Raw genomic sequence first — 22,140 nt, 5'->3', positions numbered from 1 at the left:
TGCTTTTCCTTTTAAGGTATATTATCTTTCTTCACTATGCCTGTTCTTCCTATGTATAAATAACATGCTTCTTACTCCCCTAATTTATCAACAGACATATGGCATATAAGCAGTCCATGCCTTTGAAAATGCTCCTCACTTCAGCAAATCCACCTTCCTCTTTACCTCTACTGAGTTGACTTAAATGGCAACTTTTAAAAATCTGTTTGCTATATCCCTACCACACCCTTCTGTGACATTGCCTGAAAGGTAATAAGGCCTTTCCCAAATGAACCCCCAGACATTTGTGTTGTGTGCTGGAGACATTGCTGTATGGAGTAAGAGTATGTTGTAGCCATTGTCTGTGACTGTCTCATTGAATAGTATGCCCTACTGCAAGAATGGAGCCATGTTAATGATAACACCACAGTGTAAATGGCCAGTTGTTATCTGGGCAGCCAAGCATTCAGCCTCTTAAATCTCCAAACCATCCAAAATAGCAATTTAGGGAGTAACTAAATAAAGGGGTACATATTGTGTAGTTTAGTATACTGGTTCAGGATATAGGTGAAAGTACCTGGGTAGGAATAGCTTACTGCTAAATATTCCTGAAGTCAGGAACCTAAGAAACAGTGATGTGAGCCAAGTTCCATTAAAACCTGGACATTCGTGCTTTTGATTTCATTCCAATGTCTAGATTACATCCTGATACATAATACACAGTTATTAATAATTTACTCAAGATTGAACCAGTTCATGCCTATGATCTTAAAAGCCCATAGAACTATGGGGAGTGCCTACTAAAAATACAAGGCAAATTCATAATCAAGCTCACTCAGGGCCAGGAGTATACAGTAGAATATTGACTCTTAGGACAGTATTAGAGTCCACCATTACTGTCCATAGGCTTCACAACACGGCAGTCACCTGGGTACATGCTGTTAAGAGAAATCAAGGAATCTCATGGTGTAGACCAGTGGGATCCTGAGAACAGTCCCCAGCTTGACTAAGCAACTTCCCTTCCTTCATAGTATTTGGATTTACTCCAATTCTTGTCCATGGATAGGCAGTACCTACCTCTTTCACAAAGGGGATTATGGAAAATGATGCATACCCCATACAGCAATGGTTTTGTTTTACAAAAAACACCAGCAAATAAACAACTAATAATATACAGAACAATTTCATTCCTAGAGACTGAACGGCAAATTAATCACAGGTAAATAGTATTGATGCTCAGAAAACAGCTTTATTGAAGGTATTAATGGGCAGTCTGCCTCAACCACCATACTTCCAACAAAATTACAGGGCATTTCCAAGGAAAAAACGTATTGAACATGTATTTTGGCTTACTATTGCTATTACTATTCCACAGACTATTGCATTAAATCATGCCCTTCACTACCCATACAAGTAACACTGAAAAAGGAACACAGAGGTTTGGTTCCTACTATGCTTGTACTGGGGTCATTGAAACTGCTCTCCAGAAATAGTTGGATTGAATGCTCTGCACTGCAACCACATTGACAACATCATCTGGTTGTGGCACATATCCAGAAGGAAGTTTAAGAGACTCCAAGGTGAAAAAGATAGTGTCTTCCAACACCCCAGTTCTTCCATCTGTCTTGGTAACATGGACCTGTGATTTAAAAAAAAAAAAATGGCAGCAATGAGTGTAGAAAATCATAATCCATGGTCATAGACTCTGCCCGTCTCTCTGGCCTTAAGCAGCAGACTCCTGCATTTCACCACAGATTCCCACCTTGCTTTCCATGTTAGCAATATCTAGGTGCTATGTAAACCGAGGACCCCCCCACTCCACCCAACCCCCGCCTAGGTGCAACCTCTTAACAGTCAATCAAAGCAGTCTCTGAGAATGAGCACCAGAACAAAACTGACCGAATTTTGTTCTAAATAGTTACTCACAATGGTGTTATTTTGTAGTTAAAGCTTAAAAAGAGTGAGAAAGTAATGCAGTGGTAACATTTACCTTTGCTTCCACGGTTGCCTTAGAAGCACATTCCTTCATTTTTCCGATGGTGCAAAACAAATGTCAGCCAACTTGTTTTCAGGTTTTACTACCCATATCATAGTCACATGTTAGTGAGGAGTTCAAGTGACACTCCACTCATTTTTCTTAATAATTCCAAGAAACCTGATTATTGGTTTTTTGTTTTTGTTTTGTTTTGGTTTTTGGTTTTGTTGCTCTTAGAACGTTCTAATGCCTCCCAGATAAACCATACAAAGTTCAATTTTTATCATTATGTACTATGTTAGGCTTATCATTTCCTTGTAGAATTACAGTGTTTTTATTCGCTTTACATCCTGACCAGCACCCCCCTCTCCTCCCTGTCTCACCCTCCCAAATCCCTCTACCTATTGCTCTTTTTCTCAGAGAAAGGGATCCCCCACTCCCCCACCCCCTGGCTACCACCCTACCCTGGGACATCTGGGACCAGGGACATCAAGTACTAGCACCACCAGGAATATCCTTTCCCACTGAGGCCTAACCAGACAGTCCAGTTAGGGGGAAGGGGATCCAATGGCAAAGAACAGAGACAGTCCTGTTCTACTTATAAAGGGAACCACGTGAATACCAAGCTGTATATCTGCTACAAATGGGGGACCTAGGTCCAGCCCCTGCATGCTTTCTGGTTGGTGGTTCAGTCTCCGTGAGCCCCCATGGGTTCATGTTAGTTTCTTCTTGTGTCTTTGAGCACTCCAACTTGCTCACTTCTATTCCCCCCCTCCCACCATACTCCCCGGGCTCCAAGTGATGTTTGATGATGGGTCGCTGCATCTGCCTCCATTCACTTATTTTGACCACTCATTTATTTTTGGTTTCCTAACACTTGTAATATAATCACAAGCAGCCAAAAAAAAAAAAAAAAAAAAAAAAAAAATCACTAAATGAAAGATAAGCAGAAACAAAAGACAAGTGGAACCCACACAGAGAAAGTACCTCATTTACATGACAATGTTTCAGAGGCTTCACCAAGACTGCCCTTCTGCTCTGTGGGTCTTGCTCCTCAGAAAACTCAATTTCTACCAGGTCACCATTATAAGGCTGAAAATCTGTAACAGTCATGGAAGAAACTCAAGTTAAAGGAGGGAATGTAACATTTCACCATTTCCTGGAATGTTAGCCCTGACACAGTTTCTGTTACACATAAAGTATATTTTGAACATTTAGAACCCTAGGGTTGGAGAAATAGCTCAGAAAGTTTTACTGCTGTTGCAGAGAACTCAGGTTTACCTCCCAGTGTCCCCTGGGTTATCTGTAGTTTCTTCGGGTTTCTGCGGGTACCCAGATACACGTGGCATAAGCTTGCACCAAAGCACACATACATATAAATAGAGGCACTGTTTTGTAAAAGATGAGGGCTGGAGAAGTGGTTCTTCGGCTAAAGGTTCTTGCTGTTCTGGTAGCACATCTGGGTTCAGTTTCCACACCCACATGAAGGTTAGAGATTCTTGGAACTTCTAGTTCCAGAGCCTCTGTAGGCATTCGAACAATGCCTACACATAACATGCAGTCAAACTTCTCACATACACATAACATTTTTAAAAGATTAAAATAAATAAAAGTATCTGGAATATCATGAGGTAAAATACCTGCAATACAGGAACAGAAAGGAAATAACATTCACCACTCAGCATAGGGTAAAACATGATTGTTTTTTCTTCTTTACATTCTTTTGGTTTCTCATTGAAGAAATTATTGAGGCTATAGCTTAGCAAGAACCAGGATTTGATTTTGAGCAACAAACAGATAATAAAAAATAATAATGAAGAACTGTTTGCCATTTTCACTGGGTTTCATGGTATTTATTTAATAGCACTTATTCTGACAATTGTAGATATGACTGGCTGAGGCCTTTAAGACTAGTTCCTAGTGCTAGGGATCAGCAACACCTTCTTTTTGACACTGTCTTTTCTTATCCTAGAACAGCCTGCTACTATGACTAACCCTATTTCACAGAAGTAAGCCTTTCCGCCTATGCCTTGGGTCCTATCCTCTATTTATAGCTCAGAGACCTGACTCCATCATTTCTTCCTGCTCTCTTCATCACCTTTAGTCATATCCTTTGCACTACAAACAAGTCCAAGTCCCTTTCATTCTGAGAAGAGTATTTCTAACATTCTTCCTGTTGTTGACAACTTCCTTGTTGGCATAGTGGCAGGCTAATAAACTGTCTTTGGAACTTAACAATCACAGGGACCCTTTTTTCTCAAAACTGTTCCTTCTGACCTATCCTCAGATGGTTCCACAGACCCTGGACAACAAGGAAACAGCCAACTCTAAGATTGGACAAACATCCCTACTCCCACTTTTCTAGATTCTCTAGAAACGTCACCCCAAAACAAGTGTGAAGCAGTAAGAGATTACAATGACCCTATTTCTGTTCCACCATTGCCTATAATTTTTATTTTTAATTAAACCAAAATAGAGGAATGTTGGGATTCTGTAAACCCCACCCTACAGTTACCTGGCAACAGCCAGATATATCCCATCCCACAGTTACCTGGAAGCAGCCAGGTATGTTCTGCCCCACAGTTACCTGGCACTATAAAAGGAGCTGCTTGCCCCCTCCTCTCTTTCTTGCCCTCTTGCCCTCTCTCATCCTTGCTTTCCCCCCTTGCCCCTCCCCTCTCCATTCCCTTCCCCTGCTCCACATGCTCATGGCCAGCCTCTACTTCTCTACTCCTCCTCCCTCTCTGCCCTACCACCCTCTTAACTCCCCTCCCCATGCCCTGAATAAACTCTATTCTGTACTATACTGTCATGTGGCTGGTCCCTCAGGGGGAAGGGATTCCCAACATGGATTCCCAAGAGGCATCCCCCTTGCCCCCATGCCTCACCACACTTCCATGGGCAATATCGCCCCCCCCCCACCTGCCCAACACACACACTCTTTTCATGTTTTTCCTAACATTGGTGCCGAAACCCAGGACTTCTTTTTTTTTTTTCAGCACTAGTAATTGTAATACAAAAACCCCTCTCATCAAATAAGCATGTTCCAAATTAGACCCTGAAGATGATGGCCACACCCAATTGGCGATATTTCAAATGGGTGAAACCTAATTTTACATTTAAAAATGTGAGTTGTACCTTTACAAGCAATGTCTAGAGAGAAGGACAATTCGTGATCATTGTAGTCAGTGTCACCCAGTAGAGATGTAATACAGCCAAGCAAGACTCTCATGTGAGATTCTGATGGTTCTCCGCCATGGTCATCAGAGAAAGCATCCACCTGTATAATAAATAAACTAATTTTAAAATGTTACTTCAAACAAGTCAAAGGTAAAAAATTAAATAAATAAAAATTCTGAAACCCACCACCCTAAAAATTATTGTTCAAGCAATAGTTCAAATAATGGTCATATACAACTGACACATATATTGGCCTACACTATCAAAATAATGCTTGAGCTTCATATCATCTTTACTGTAGTTTTAGAGTAGACTAAGAGAATTGAGAAGAAAATACAGAGAGTTGCCACACACTCATATTGATTATAACTGATAAGCCAGCATCAACACTCTTTATAAAATCCAAAGTTTACATTAAGGCTCAGGCCTTTGTACTGTACAATCATAAATTTTAAAATTTTCTTCTAAAAACATTATTTGCATGTCTGCCAGACTTAAAGTAAGTCATGGTGTGTGATAAAAAAAATTTAAATTGGTCCCTGGAGTTCCAAAGGAAAAGAATTAAGATGAAGAATATTAAGAATACAGTAAAGGTTTTCCCAAAGTGATGTCTGACCTGGGCTGTGAAAGAAAAGATTCTCTGGTAAGTTGAGCTGGGACATATGTTTGTCTCTGTGTGTCTATGTATCTACATATGTATTTGTGTGAAGGTCACTGAACTAGAAAAGGGATCATGACACAGGAGGAAGAGTGTTTAAGAGAACAAGGGAAAGACAAGGTACGAGAATGCATGTGACATAAAAGCAGAAAGGGGGAGGGGAGGACGGCAAGGAGCACACAGTAAGCACTAGGGGGGCAGTGGGGACAGGGGGAAAGAAGGGCAAAGCATAATGGTATGTAATCATGAAAATGTTAAAACTCATTTTATATTTTGTGTATGAGTGTTTTGCCAGCAGGTATGTATGTGCACCATTGTTGCTGAAATGTCTTCCCATGGAGAGAAGTGAACACCATATACCCCTTCTCCTAAGATCCCAATGACAAACGGAGAGAGGATTCCACCAGAGTTTGCTCTCAGGAACCAATGAGTTTATTAGGCTTCCTTGCAGAGCATAGGTAAGGGGGTTACTTATAGGGGTGTGGGCACTCCTTCTCCAGTCAGCCACACCTGGAAAAACCTTACCTAGCAGGGAAGAGTGTTTCCTATAGCTGCATAGATGAAACCATCTCCCAACCCCTAATCAGTCTTCCCTGCCCTACATATTGACTCTAGCCTCTTCCCCAGGTCTTATGCAGAGTTGATTGTTGGTAGAGAGCAGTTGGATATTTAGGTGGAAAGGGTGGAGTGGCTGAACAGGTAACAAGCCCAACTGGAATGACTTTGAATGTGCCCCCTTTTGAAAGGATTTGGAGTTACAGATGGTTGCGAAGCCATGTTGGGGCTGGGAACTGAACCTTGGTCCTCTGCAAAAGCAACAAGTGTTCTTAACGGCTAAGCCAGTCTCCAGGCTAATTTAAATAGACTCAACAACAACAACAACAGTAATAAAAACTAACAATCAGGAAAAAGGAGAACATAGGGTTAGAGTTAGGCAGAAAGCTAGGGAGACATCAAGGAAACAAAAGAAGGGTAAATAAATCAATGCTAAGATTCCAGAGCAGAGCATCTGGGTAGACAAAAGAATGTGGAGATAAATGAGAGAAAAGAAATCTAATGGCCATATGCCACCTTAAATATGATCAGTGCTATCTGATCTTGGAAGCTAAGCAGGGTTAGGTCTAGTTCACTGGGGTGGAAGATAATAAGCAAGAGCTGTAGGGTCTAACACTACAGTTAATTTTGGACTTTACTTCAAATAATACAAAAGCATCTACGTTTTTATTTCTTAGAATTATAGTCATCTTTATCTTATGTTTTGTTTTTCTCATTATAAAAACAACATATGTTCAGCATATAAGATGGAAAGAAGACAAAAAATCAAGAAAATCATGTATAATTTTGAAATCTATCCCCTGGTCAATAACCACTGGCCATGTTCTCAAGATGTGACCAAGAGGACATCTTGGCCTGATCTTACCATGACTCCATTTTGTGTCTGCTCAAGCAATTTTCATTCCTAATTCCACGAACAGTCACATCTGCCTCGGCCACACAGATTAGAGGCTTTCTAGGACCCTGACCATGGCCTACTTGTATAATCTAAGTGCCTATTGAAGGCATAACCAATATTAATCTAGTGGTTTTTCTCCTGCCCTATATACCTGACAAAGTCATTGCAGGTTTTTACTTTTATAAACTGTACCACTGAGCTTCGGTGCCAAGAGAACAGTGTAGTAACAACCTACTCTTCATTGTCAGCTAATGAAGGACTCACATTTGGTTTTATATGGTAGTAGTCTATAACTTCCTTCTCTGGACTTGCTCCACATAATTTACCTACACACCCTTTTAAAGAAAAATGTAATACCACACATGTATAATAAATATATAAAAAATGGGCACAAATAGGCCAGTTTATTTTAACTTTTTAAAGGATATCATGGCATCCTATAAAAAGGATGTACTGGCTGGTTTTGTGTCAACTTGACACAAGCTGGAGCTATCACAGAGAAAGGAGCCTCAGTTGGGGAAATGCCTCCATGAAATCCAGCTATAAGGCATTTTCTCAACTAGTGATCAAGGGTAGGAGGGCCCAGCCCATTGTGGGTGGTTCCATCCCTGGACTGGTAGACTTGGGTTCTATAAGAAAGCAGGCTGAGCAAGCCAGGGGAAGCAAGCCAGTAAGTGACATCCCTCCATGGCCTCTGCATCAGCTCCTGCTTCCTGACCTGCTTGAGTTCCAGTCCTGACTTCCTCTGGTGATGAACAACGATATGGAAGTGGAAACTGAATAAACCCTTTCCTCCTCAACTTGCTTCTTGGTCATGATCTTAATACATACATGTAGGATCAGCTATCAGCAAAATTTTATGATCAAAAGTTTCCATTGAGAGTTCCCACAGTTACAGTGACCCCGGGCTTCATTGTTCTCTGACCCAGCTTAGGTCCTCCTCTAACATCTGCTGTGGCTCCTGAAGCCTGCAGGGCCCCTGAATGCCCTAATGGAAGTGATACCCTGCGGAAGGGAAAAGTTTAAAGAAACAATCCTATTGGGAGGCCACAAAGGGGGCTGTGCTGAGACTGGAAAGGCAGCCATGCATGGCCAGTAGTCCAGAATCTCAAGGAAGTCTGTGCAACCTGGGGCGGCAGACCAGCCTTTGTTAGCTTGCAAACTTGCCTGCCTTGTTCTCCTTACCAAGCCCTCTGAAAGAAGAAGACACCATTGCAGAGATTCAACATTGTCCTATTTTTCCTCACTCATCCCTGAGCCCTCTAACCCCTAGCCTCAGGCTTCACCCAGAGCTGAAGCTGCTGTCTCCATCCTGGCCCAACTGTCTTTGCTGCGGATTGGCCAGAATGCACCCAGCTGGGCTCATCCTGCCTCTTTAAAAATTTCCCTCAGGGTATGGAATAAACTGAGGCTGTTGGTGTGAAGTTTTCTCTGAACAGTCTTGGTCTTTGGGACATTCTGTGTTTGGACTGTTTAGAAAGCTTCATCAGCTTTTTATTGATTGATTTATTTACCTATTTTTAATTTATGTATTCTTCTCTTATAAATTACATCCTTACCACAGTATCCCTCCACTCTTCCCAGTCTCCCTCAGCTCAGCCCTTTTGTGTCTAGTCTTATTGAAAAGGACTTTTTTTGGTTCGTTTCTCTGAGGCAGGGTTTCTCTTTGTAGCCCTGACTGTCCTGGAACAATCTCTGTAGTCCAGGCTGACCTCGAATTCATAGAGATCCTCCTGCTTCTGCTTCCCAAGTGCTGTGTAAATGACTCTTACATAGCTGTTTGCTCTGAATTGCAAGGCCCATTTCTCAAGTCATCACCGATGCTGGGGGACACTTTGATGACAGAGCTGCCTTTGAGTCACCTGCGATCCTATGACTAATCTGTCTGTAAGACTCCAATAAGCTCCGAAATTAGACTTGGCTGGAGTCATTTCTTGGGTCCGTCTCTGGTGTTCTATCTGGAGTGAGTAGATTTTAGATCCTACATCCCTAGGGGAAAAAAGCAAGTAAGGGTGACTCAGTTCATGGTTTTCGATGTGACTGTCTAGAAAGAAAAAGCGTTGGTTTGCCCTAGTCTTGTAAAATGTCTGTGTTGGAGGAAGCTGTGGCTGGAAGGTGTTTATGCCTGTACTGGTAGAACTCGGGGGCCCACATTGGGGTCTTCTATAATTGTTCTCCACCTAGCCTTTAAGGCTAGGCTCTCTCACCAAAGCAGAATGCCAAAACTGGCTAGACTGGCTGGCCAGCAAGCCTCAGGAACTCCCCTGTCTCTGCTTCTCCAGCAGTAGGATTAAAGGTCACACTGCAAGTGGGTGCTGGCTTAGGCCACTGTGCAGTAAGCGCTTCGCAGGCTGAGTCATTCCTCTGGACCGCCTTACTCTTCTGAAAGTTGATGGCACTTCAGTAAGCTCCTAAACAATTAATGGCTTTTTCATCCTCCAGATGTAGCTACAGACATAACTCATTGCAAAGGAGTAACTGGAATTGTGGTAATCCTGATTTATGGGGCTTATTAATTAAATTTGGTTTGGGGGAAGGAAATGAGTGAGAATTTCATGCATTATGAATTCATTTGCACGTTTTCAATTTGGAAGACCCTAGATTCGCCAGCTATTTAATCTCCATCTCTAGCTGTCAAGACCAATTTCATGGTTATTTAGTAACTCACTCAGTTTTACCCATAAATCAAGTACCAGGTTCCCATCTCTCTGCCTCCAATGAGTAGCTATGTGGATGATCCACTGCACCCTCTGACCTCAGTGTTCTGTCTTCACACTAACAAACAGTCAAATTACAAGTGGAAGCCCTACTCGGTTTTCTCCCCCTTATCCTCCTCTTCCTCCTCCTCTTCCTCCTCTTGTTTCTTCTCTTCCTCCTTCTCTTAGTGTGTGCTTGTGTGTGTGGTTGTGCTCAAGTTCGAGGTTGGTGGGTTAGAGACAGGGTTTCTTTATGTAGCCTTGTCTGTCCTGGAACCAGCTCTGTAAAGCAGGCTTACATCAAACTCAAGGAGATCTGCCTGCCTCTGGATCCCAAGTGCCAGGATTAAAGGTGTGTTTCATCACTGTCTGGCTTTTCACATCTTAGAGAGCTAAAACTTTCAAAGACTGACAATACTTCCACTCTTGCCAACCCTGAGAAATAGGGAGTCTCACATCCTGCTACTGGTGTCAATTAGTAATAATAATAGTCTTCATTTGCATATATCAATCAAAATAAGTATCTGAACTGGGGTGCTAGATTCAGATTCTGTAAATCCAAAAAGGTTTTAAACTGGGAAACTCCATAGTAAGTAAATTATACTTCATTAAGGTTATTTTTAATTAATTAAGGTATATTTTTGTTTATTTAGTAATTAAATAGCATAGACCTATTATTTGCATTATAAGAGAAAGTTACAGGATAATATAAACTCTAATAATTATTGTTAAATACTGAGGAATAGCTCATGCAATTTGCACGTTTCTAAATAGATAGTACTACAAAATAGAACGGGTGTCCCATGCAATTCCCTAAACTAGACTTCAGCTTCCATCCAGCGCAACATGTCCACTTAAGAAGGGCTGAAAACTGGAAGTCACAGTAAAGGAACTAAGAAACAGAGAAAGGATGCAGTATATACAAGTCTTACTGTGACTTTGTTCAATCCACGAGTGCGTTGTTCTTCCACAGCTGCAGGAAGTTTCTGTTCAACTTTCAGAGAGCTGTCACCAGTCCTGATGTCAGCACTGAAGTGGGTGTGCTCAGTGATCCCCTCATAGTGACTACGGAACCCTGCCACAACTTGCTGTTTGCTTTGTAACATGTTATCATCTAAAAGATGAGTAAAGACAAATTTAACATATAAATTATTTTCAAGTGCAAATACCCACTACAAATAAGTCCTACCAGAGAAGCTGTGGTAAATAATTATCTAAGTCTGAAAATAAAGTGATTTTGATGTAAGATAGAAATTAGGTTAGTGAGCAATGATTAAGCATACAGGACTCTGGGGGGAGAGTGACAAGGTTTAAATCTCTCTCTCTCTCTCTCTCTCTCTCTCTCTCTGTGTGTGTGTGTATGTGTGTGTGTGCATTTGTGTGTGGTAGGGGAGTCCTTTGTTTGTTCAATCTGGGTGTGTCAGAGTATGAGTTCTGCTGAGCCACCAACTAGCTTGTGCACTTTCTGCTGTCTGCCTCCGTGACTTGGCTATAGCACAGACATGGGAATACTGGACCTTCTCTTATTAGTACAGAGATACCCCAGCCACATTTCTAATCACTTACCGGACTCTCACTAACAAAATGCTAACCTTCAAAATAATCCATTTTACCAGTGATCAGTGACAGACTCCAGGGCCTGTGTTTAGGCTACAAAGGGAGTGAGTAAACTTTGATTCCTGTCTCTTTACTGGTCACAGATATAAAATTAGTCTGGCTTTTGATATAGGTTGGTCTTAAACATCATGAATAAGCTAATGTATTAGAAGCTTGGGCCTCATTGTAGGAGTGTTTAGAGTGAAACCTTTGGATTAGGAAGGCTCTAACCTCACTAGCTGAGTACTTTATTTATGAATTTGTATATAGCTCATGAATTTGGGAGTAAAGGCCTTCATCATAAAATTGATCTTTTTCTCTTCCCCCTCCTGACTGTTAGGATTTGAGAAGCTCTGATCCACTCCATCTTCCCCTCCAGGATGTTCTGTCTTGCCAGAATCCCAGAAACAACATCAAGTGACCGCTGATTGAACTGTATGAAAATATAAGGCACAAGAAGCGTTTCTTCTTTTAAGTTAACTTGTCTCAGGTATTTTTTTCACAGTAACAGAAAACTGGTTCATAGATACAAACATGTGCTCAGTTAAGAAACAAAATCAGTGGGCTAGCAAAATGGCTCATTGGGTAGAGGTACTTGTCCCCAAGCCTGACAAGTTGAATTTAATCCCATGATCCTACAAAATGACAGGTGAAACCTGACTCCTGAGGTGCACAGTTATACTCATATGCATCAAAATAAATTGATAATTTTAAGATAGAGTAATTAAGATAAACTACTACTGTAAAAACAAAAGGGAATCTTCCTGTAACCTAAAGTAAACTAAACAAGTGAGTCGATGGAAACCTGGCTTAATGTGGAGACCTGGTCTCAATTTTGTTAAAGTGCAAATGTGGGGCATAGACACCTCCCCTCTCCCACCCCCACCATCTACCCTTTCTCTGATTTCCTACCTCTGCCATCTTTGTTTAAGAACTATCTTATTATTTGTTCTTTAAGAATGTCATACAATATATTTTGATTAAACCTACCCCACCTGTTCCAGTTCCTCCCAGATCCAGCCCACCTCCCTGGGCACCCAACTCACTGGTCTCTCCCAGTTTTTCTTTTTAGCCCATGGAGTCCAATTTGTGCTGCCCAAATACTTTTGGGTCTAGAGCCTGCCCTGGAAGGTGGTCGACCTAGCAGCAGTCACATCCTTAAAGGAAATTGGTTCTCCCTCTCACCCCTCACTACCCCCTGCTTTCTTACCTTTCGACATAATTTGTTCTTTTTATTTTAAAGAAATTTTTAAAAGAAAAATGCATGCAAGTACATACACACACACCAGCATGCGCAAGTACACACACACACACACACACACACACACACACGTTTGTTGCTCCTGAGTGTATGTATGTAAACCACGTGCCCTCAGAGCTCAGAGAACAGAAGAATACTTGAGGTCCAAGAACTAGAGTTAATTGGGCAGTTGTAAGCAACAGTGTGGCATTGGGAATTGAACCCTGGCCATCTAAGAGCAGTAAGTGCTCCAAATTGCTGAGTCATCTTTGTAGCCCCCATTGTTTTAAATGCCTTAGTCATTCCTTTGGGCAGGGGAGTTCTGGAGTGAGTCCATGCAAGACTATCCAGCAGGTGGCATACGAGGGCGCGGGGCAAGGAACTGGCTATGCCCTGCTCTGGAGATAAAATGGCACTGCTCTGACCACGTACGAGTTTTCTAAGTTCCTCGGACTCTGGACCAGAGATGGAAAATCTAAGAGAAGGTCTCTTTGGACAAAGAATTAGTGCAGTACCTTCCAAGAGCCTCTGCTGCTCTTCTCTCGCCGCCTTTGGGTCCACTTTCCTTTGAAAGAGGGCACGAAGTCCGGAAATTAGCCTGTGCATAGTTCGTTGTCTGAGCAAGCGTGGGCGCCAGGTGGTACGAGAAACAAGGCTTCCTTCTATGTAGTCTTCTGTTTCTCAGGAGAGCCCTAATCGCAGCAACTCTAACAGACACGATTCTCCTTCCGTTCTCTTTACATACAGCCTCTCTAGTCTGAGACTCCCACAGAGGGCAGAACTACCCGTGGAGTGCCAGGGCATCTGCTCAACCAGCCAATAGGAGAGTAGTTTACTCAAGGAAAGCCACTGACCTATGGCAAATAGGAAGGATGCACTTTACAACTTGTCTCTGAAATCCCAGTAGCCCGTCTAAAATGGCCTCCACCCATACAATTTTATAGGTTCACGTTTTTATTGTTGTATTGTTTCGTTGGTAAGGTTTTTTCCCTGTGTTTTTGAAACAGGATTTCATTCTAACCTAGGCTGCCGCAAACTCTTGACAATCTCCCGTCTCAGCTTCCTGAGTGCTGGGATTATAGGCCCGAGTTATATCACATCCTACTGGACCATTTCTACTGGAGGAAAAACACAGGAAACAGACATCGCTGTTTGTTTATAGCAAGAGATTACTGCTTTAAACATGTTTTTTTTTTTTTTAAAGCCATGGTTTCCTGACTAGAACTCCAGAAGCTCTGGAAAGAACAGCAAGAATGAAGAAACGGAGTTGCACTGGGAACGCATTTCAGTAGATGACTGGATTAACAAAAGCTAGTATGTGCCTCTCGTCCCATAGCCAAGCCATGTGCTGAAAGGGTGGGCCCAGCCTCTGCTGTCAGGAGCAAGTAGGAGGCCGTAGGAGGCCCAAAAGGTGGAGGATAATATTTTAGAGGAAAAACAAAACAAAACCAAAACCCAAAATAATAATAATAATAATAATAATAATAATAAAGAAAAGAAAGAAAACGAAACAACAACAAAACCCTAAGAACTTCTGGCATTGAACAGGACATGCAGCTCAAAAGAGATCTTATTTGCTTTGTCAGATGGTCCTGCTACAACCAGCTACAATGACAAAAGTCTCTATTCTATAAATGGCCAAAACAAAACAAAAAACCCATGCCTCTTGTCATTAATCAGACCATCAAATAGCTGCCCAGCTGCTCAAACTCAGCCACAAGTGCATGTCAGCTCATAACACCATAAGCTGGTGGTCTGCCTACCTTCCTTATGTCATAAGACTGGGGAGGGGGAGGAATGGGGTGTCCTGTTTCGTCATCAAGGACACCAGGACAGGGAAGCTGGTCCACAGGAGGACATAGACCACCACTCTCTTAACACAGATTAAATCTATCTTTATAAAGTCACCCAAGTTAAGATGGTGGACATTCTGAGGATGATGACAAGTAATATAGGCCACCCTGGGTCCCCGAATCTGGGGCTCACAATGCTAAGCTGCAGAAGACTAAGGCTAAAGAACTTGCTACTAAACAGACTCAAATATACATTGCTGATTTTGCTGTGTGTGTATGTGTAGTGTGGGTGTGTTCAAGACAGTTTCTCTGTGTAGCCATGGCCAGCCTGAAACTTGTACTGTAGACCAGGTTGGCCTTGAACTCAGAGATCTACCTGCCTCTGCCTCCTGAGTGCTGGAATTCAAGTCCTGCACTACCACTGCTTGACTTGAATTTCCTGTACATAAGTATATTTTAAAAATTCATTCCAAAATTGACATGCATGTCTAACAATGGAATATTATCCATAAAAATTAATAAAACACGAAACAATGCTGGCACATGCCTTGAATCCCAGCATTTTACATAGGCTACATAGAGAAACCCTGTCTCAAGAACCACCTCCTCCCCCCTCAAAAAAAAGGAAGAGGAAGGATAAAAATCTAAAGTACAATGATGTACTGTATCATATCTACTTAAATGTTCTCAATTTTTTAAAAAGACAAGCATTAACAAGTGTCGGCAAGTATATAAAGCAGTTATAATGCTCACCCATTGTGAATGAGCTTGTTTAAATGGAAAGCAGCTGAAACAACCTTTCCCCTGGGCTGGGCTCTTTCTCAGAAAGCTAAAAGCAGAGTGACCACATGCTCTGGTGACTTCATTGCTAGACATATTTCCAAGAGAACGAGACTGTATGACCACGTATTCACACATTTACAAACTGAACTTTGAACATTTTGTTCTAGGTGGAAGAAGTCAGTTACAAATACCAAATACTAACTCTAACTCAGGCATGATGGTGGAATATTCTTGTTGTCCCAGTACTTAAGAGGTGGAGACAAAAAGATTGCTGAGCGCCTCAGGCTAGCCTGCAATATATGACAATTACTCAGAGAGGGAGGGAGAGACAGACAGATGTTTCTCTCTCTCTCTCTCTCTCTCTCTCTCTCTCTCTCTCTCTCTCTCTCTCTCTCTCTTTCATGAGAGGATCTCACTCTGTAGGCTGGTTGTGGCAATCCTCCTGCATCACCCTCCTAGTACTGAAATAACAGAAGTAAGCTACCAGGCCCAGTTTCAGTTTTATGGTTTAAAAAGATGAACTTTGCACTATGAGGATAACATGTTGTTGTCTTAGTCACTTCTATTACTGTGAAGAGACACCATAACCAAGACAACTCTTTGAAAAGAGATCACTTAGTCGAGGCTGGCCTACAGTTTCAGAAGCTTAGTCCATTATCATCGTGGCAGGGAGCATGGCAGCAGGCAGACACGGATTACTGGAAAAGTTGTTGAAAGAATGAACTCAATTCTGCTAGCACACACGAAATCCTAGGTTCAATCACTTGTACTAAAGGGAAAAAATCAGTGGGTAAAAGGTGTTTGCCACGAAGCCTGGAGACCTGATTTTCATCCTTGAGCCCACACAGTGAAAGAAGGGAAGCAGCTCCTCAAAACTGTCTTTTCACCTGCATATGTGTGTGACTATTCACATGAGCACATTTGTGTGTGTGTGTGTGTGTGTGTGTGTGTGTGTGTGTGTGTGTGTGCTTTCATACACATGTGCTCATATGGACACACATACATATATACACACACCAGAGAGAGAGAAGGGGGGGAGAAATACAGATAAATAAATGAATAAATAATGATTCAAAGAAAATCATGTTCTGCCTAAGCTCTTGGCACACTTGCAGTTGCTGCTAGAAGTCCGGTGCTTGTAGGCTTGGGGTCATGTGGGCACACAGTCTAGCAGGTATTATAGCTGCCAGAATCACAGCTTCACAGGGAGCTCAGTGGGGCTCTGCCCCGTCTTTCCCACAGCAAGGATATAAAGGTAGGCGAGGCATCAGAGCTCCTCACGTTCTTAAAATTTACATTAATTGACTAAATGTTCATACACATATATGTGTGTACATAGAGTGCCTATGGAAGTCAGAAGATGTTCTGACATGTAGAGTTGATTTTTCTCCTTCTTTCATGAGGGTCCTGGGGATTGAAGTCAGCCTATTAGACTTGGCAGTAAGGGTGCCAAAAATATAAACTTTTTAGCATTTGGGCTATAAACAAAAGAACACTCTGAGAAAGGAAATGAAAGAAAACCCCAAATTTCTTCAACAGCCAAAGCATCTAATCACTGTTTTTATTTTCATTTTTCAGACAGGAGTCTGTGCAGACTACCTTAGCCTGGAATTCACAGAGATCTGACTGCTTCTGGCTCCTGACTACCAAAATTTAGAATGTGTTTCAACATGTCCTGTGGACTAAGAGTTTTTAAAACAGAACAGTGTTTTAATAGCATGTTCCCTTATGATTTAATTGTTAATGTGTTAAGAAGAGGTTGATAATAACAAAAATGCTTTAGAAATACAAATTAGTGTTTGTAGTGTCTGAGAAGGAGAAAATAAGATGTGAACAGTAAGGGAACTGAGTCGCACACTGGTTGAGGCCTTTGCTTTGAATATTAGCAGCTTTGGTTGATTTGATTCCGTTGACTCTTGCAAGATGAACTATAAGGCATTATTTCACAGAACAAAGTATGATATTTTACAGTTATCATGGTTCTCAGTACTGGTCTTTTCCTCATACCATCAAGAAGTAAAACAGAATTTTTTTTTTCTATTTAGCAACAAAGCATGTGTGTTTGCTGACTGTCGGTTGCTACAGCCCTGCAGATGTGGCTTACCTTTGCTTTTCCTTGAACCAGACGCCGTAGGGCAAACTGAAATTTGCTAAACATCAACTTCTAAATTGTTGGCCTTCTTTTATTTTAAAAGATTTTGTTTAGGACAGGGCAATGAAAATTGGGTATAGTAGGGTTAAAAATCCATGGGAACACAACACGGTTAAGGATTTTTGGCCATTTTCTTTGAAGTGAAACATTTTTTAAAATATTTGATGCTTTATTCCAGTTGGGGTGGGTTTTTAAAAAGATTTATTTATTGAAGATGTACTGTACTTGTTCTTATATAATAACCACCAGTTATATCCATGTTTGTGTGTTTGTTTTTTATTCATTTTACATCCTGATCACAGCCCCATTCCCTGCTCTTGCCCCTGTCCCACCCTTATCAATTCCTCCCTCCATTGCCCCCTCCCCTTCTCTGAGGAGACAACAGGGGTGGAGGGTGGGGTGGGACACGGCCCTTGGGACCTCCACACCCCAGAACATCAAGACCCAGTAGGACTAAGTACATTCTCTCCCACTGAGGCCCAACCAGGCAGTCCAGGTAGAGGAAGGGAATCCAATGGCAAGCAACAGAGTCAGAGACAGCTGCCCCTTCAATTGTTAGGGGACCCACATGAAGGCCAAGCTGCACATCTGCTCCAAGTATGTAGGGGGTCTTGATTGTTTTTAGTGACTGAATACTATTCTATGGTATATTTGGACCAATATTGTTTATCCAATCTTTCTTCTTTTAGCCCTGCTTAACTTTTTTTTTATACATACATTTTTAAATGTCTCAGCTGCAGAATGAAAGCATTTATTTTTTTTTTGAGGTTTCGACTCTCAAACATAGTTTTAAAAACTCGTAACGAGGTTGGAGAGATGGCTTGGCAGTTAAGTGTTCACTGATCTTCATGAGGACTTAGGCTTAGTTCTAAGACTCCATATCAGTAAGTCCACAACCACCTGTACCTCCAGTTCTAGGGGACTGGACATTCTGTGGCCTCCCTCAGTGTGCCTCAACGTGTACTAAGCACACACATGGGGCACAATAAACTCACACAGGTTTGAATACATACACATAAATTAAACCAGCTGGGTCTGCTGGTGAAGGCCTTTAATCCCAGCACTCAGAAAGCAGAGGTAGGTGAATTTGTGAGTTTGAAACCAGACTGGTCTACAAAGTGACTATATATATATATTGACTATATATATATATGACTATATATATATATACACATAATGAGACTATATAGAGAAACCCTGTCTCAAAAAGCCAAAATAATAATAGTAACAACAACATATAAACCTTTAAAGGCATAAGACAGATAGTCTATTTCACTCATCCTTACTTTTACTCATTTAATTTTTTTCATCATAGAATGACAGTGTTCTTTTGACATTTTAAAGAGTCTATCAGCTGTTCAAAATTTCTCCTTAACTCTGAAGGGATGTATTAATGAATGTATAATCTGTATTATCTCTATGTTTTCTCAATCTTTCAGGTTTCTCCTTAAGAAGAAAAATAACCAAACAAAATCTCTACCTTGTAAGCAGGACTATTATCCATGTATATGTAAATGTTCTGCTCCTTGTAAACAGGTGGCTGGAAAAATCATAGAACAAATGTGATGGTAAACAGGCATTTTGAGAGGACCCAGGTATTCAAGTACGAACTTGTAAACACTGAAAAGGCACCAGAGTGAGTGCTTTTAACTTAGAACTATAAGGAAGCATGAGAATTTATTGTTTTAGAAAATACATAGGACTTTCACTGTGTTTGGTTTAGTTTATAAAACCTACAAGTAGGTGAAAAAGTATAGGGCCACTTAAGCACACTAGCGTGGGGGGCGTCATAAACAAGGCACAAATGTAAATTCAAGGCAACTGTGTTTAGCAACCAGGATAAACAGATTAAAAGAAGCCTTTTCAGAAATACAGGAACTGTGTTGAAATTTGCCAACAAGGAAATACACAGCTCCAATAAATATACTAGAAAAAGTACCCTTATTAAAAAATATCTTTTATTACATTTCTATGTGAATTCACGAAAGATCCAGTCTGTTGCGTGGCCACATTTCCTGAGAAGACTGTAGAAGGGCCAACCTATCTATAGAGCAGCGTTTCTGGATATGACTTCTGTACAATGTCAGCAAAATGGTCAGTACTTGCCAACACTCCATTATCCTAGAGGATTCACAAGAGTAAATACACCTTCTAAACTGTCCTCAGGCCTGGGCCCTGAGAAGCAAGGAAGGCCATGGAGATTAACTCACAATGTGTGCTACTGTGTGACATTGGTATAGTGACAGCCTAGGCTCCGAGGAGACTGTTCATGAGAAACCCAGACTCAAAACCAAAGAGTTCCAGGCCACAACCTCCTCAGAGAGTAAAAGGGGGGAGGGGGTTCTTTACACAATGTTTGAGGTGGGGCCCTTAAAAAAGGCTCCAGGCCATGACCTCCTCAGGGTGCAAAGGGGGGTGTCCTTTACCTGGCCTTTGAAGTCTGGACCTTAAACCTTAAACATCTCCAAGCCATGGTCTCAAAGTGCAAAGGGGTCAGAGAAGGGACTGGATTTAGCCCTTTAAAAGACCTTCAAGTCTTGTCTGTTTGCAAGTACTCAGCGGGTGGTTGGGGGTTGCCATCTCATACTTCCTGAAGCCCTAAGCAAAAGGGCAGAGCTGAACAGCTGCTGGTCTAGCGCCAAGGGCTCCTTGGGGGTCGAGGGGCGGAGAGCAACTAAGGGGGTGGAGCAAAGGAAGCTTCAGGGACCTGGGATCCCTAGGGCTTAGCTTCCGGCCGCAAAGGTTGGCGCCATATGGCGGAGAGAGCTAACTCTGCCTCGGGTGAGCAGGTGAGCCAGGCTAATGGCAGTGACTAAGGCTCTTTCCACTGTGGCGAAGGCAGTGTCCCTGTCTGGCCTGGCAGTGCGCGCAGCTCCTACGGCGCCTTCTGCAAGGGGCTCACGCGCACTCTGCTCACCTTCTTCCACCTGGCCTGGCGCCTGCGCGTGAACTTCCCTTACTTCTACATGGTGGCCTCTGTGATGCTCAACGTCCGCCTGCAGGTGCGGATCGAGTGAGCAAACGCCCGTCGACGCGGCGGAGAGGGCCATCCGCGCCTTCCGCGCCATCCTGGCGGCCTCAGGAAGGACGGCGAGGCCCCATGGTGCCTCGAGACTGCGGCGGGGGGCGCAGGCGGCCCGACCCGGGCCCCTCCATTTTAGGTCTCTCCGGAGGGCCTAAGGAACCACATCCCACACCGCAAAATCCTTCACAGCCCAGCCCTTTCCCTCTGCATCCAGAGAATCACCAGAGTCTGGAGAACCTGTTGCCTCCCCCATTGGCCAAAACTGGGAGAGCCCAAAAAGAAGGGATGCTGCCACAGAACTTGGTTTACCTGTGCCTGAAGGTAGGCGACCACAGGTTGGAATGAGGGCAGATGGGTATGTGGTCATGGCACCTAAATATTCAGACAACTGTGGATAGAGAAAACAGCCGGGCACACCTGCTGCCTAGCCAAGCTGAGAAACTAAAAAGGTAGGCGAGGCTCTTCCACGTTCCCTAGTAGTGTGATTCCTAGATAGGGTGATGGGGTCATGGTATCTTGGAGGGTCAGCTCATCACCAGCACACAGACAGGGAGCCCCACCCACCCACCTTCCAGGCATCCCATCCGTTTTTTATGCAGAGGATTCATAACATGTCACCTGAACCCTGAAAGGGAGAGGGTTGGGCCAGTGAGCTCCCAGGAAGGCCCTAGACCTTATCCATCCATCTCTACGTAAGTCTCTACCTAAGTCAGGTGAGCAGAAAAAAAAATGAACAGTTCTTTTTCAGCCAATCAGCAGGCCTGTCCCTTCCTGTCAGGAGGCCAAAGGATACTCTCTGCAGCTGTGCACAGCCCTTCCCTCCCAAATTGCCTCCAGTACTGTTGGGGATGGGGGCAGGGGACTGGACTCAGCCACTTATTCCCCTAACCCGGTCTGGGGACATTCCTGAGGCTCTGCATCTGCAGAGAAGAACAGGAAATAGTTGATTCAGGCCATTTCTCCCACCTCACAAGCTGTGTTTCCCATCCTCCCTCTCTGCTCAGGCTCCCTGAAGCACCTGTAATAACACTCCTGAGACCCAGAAGCCCATCTACCTGTCATAAGCAGCATGGCTACTGTGCGCCACTGGATGTGGAGAAGTGGGAAGGACTCAAGAAACAGGCAGCTGCTCTCAGAATAGGGTCGAGAAGGGAAAAGCACAGGAGGCCCAAGTGATGTCTCTTTCTTTCTCAGGCATTGGTCTTCTGGGAGATGGTTCAGCCCTTCTCTAAACATTTCAACTTGGATCCTAGAGGTGCCACTGTTCCTGTAGCAGCCTGGGTAGCAGCAGAGTCAAGAGCCTGCCTAGAAGAAGGGCCTTTCTGGTGAGAATAATGGGGTGAGGTGGCTCAGGTCTCCTGGCCCCTCCACAGAAAGTACGGACCACTGGACACTGCTATGTCCTCGAAACACTGTGGGGGAGATGTGTTCTCCTAGCTCCTGAACTGGATGGGGCTCAAAGAATTGCGATTTGCCCTTGTTACACAGAGAAGAGGAGAGAGATCAGGCTGATCTAAACCAGCATTCCTCCATCCTCTCTGCAGTTTTTTCATGACCTGGCAGGACAATGGGGTTGGGAGGGAATGGAGAGCTACCAAGGGGCCAAGGGA

General features: G+C 42.9%; 1 protein-coding gene and 1 pseudogene across 2 annotated transcripts; one reads left to right on the top strand and one right to left on the bottom strand.

Annotated features, from left to right (window-relative positions):
* Positions 1-1,429: 1,429 nt before the first annotated feature.
* On the bottom strand, positions 1,430-13,383 carry LOC308415202 (cancer/testis antigen 55-like; the record flags this gene model as incomplete). Its single annotated transcript, XM_080910219.1, has 5 exons — positions 1,430-1,618; positions 2,942-3,054; positions 5,093-5,234; positions 10,874-11,055; positions 13,293-13,383. 5 exons carry the CDS (start codon positions 13,381-13,383, stop codon positions 1,430-1,432), a joined length of 717 nt encoding a protein of 238 aa, XP_080766345.1.
* Positions 13,384-20,307: 6,924 nt separating this feature from the next.
* Positions 20,308-20,522, top strand: LOC308414426 (small integral membrane protein 10-like protein 2A; annotated as a pseudogene). Its single transcript has one exon. The product of its transcript is annotated as a small integral membrane protein 10-like protein 2A (transcript).
* Positions 20,523-22,140: the final 1,618 nt, after the last annotated feature.

The sequence above is a fragment of the Micromys minutus genome (genome assembly GCF_963924665.1).
Source record: "Micromys minutus genome assembly, chromosome: X".
Lineage (NCBI taxonomy): Eukaryota > Metazoa > Chordata > Mammalia > Rodentia > Muridae > Micromys > Micromys minutus.
The sequence above is the reverse complement of the archived record's forward strand: the minus strand, read 5'-3'. Positions and strand labels throughout refer to the sequence as shown.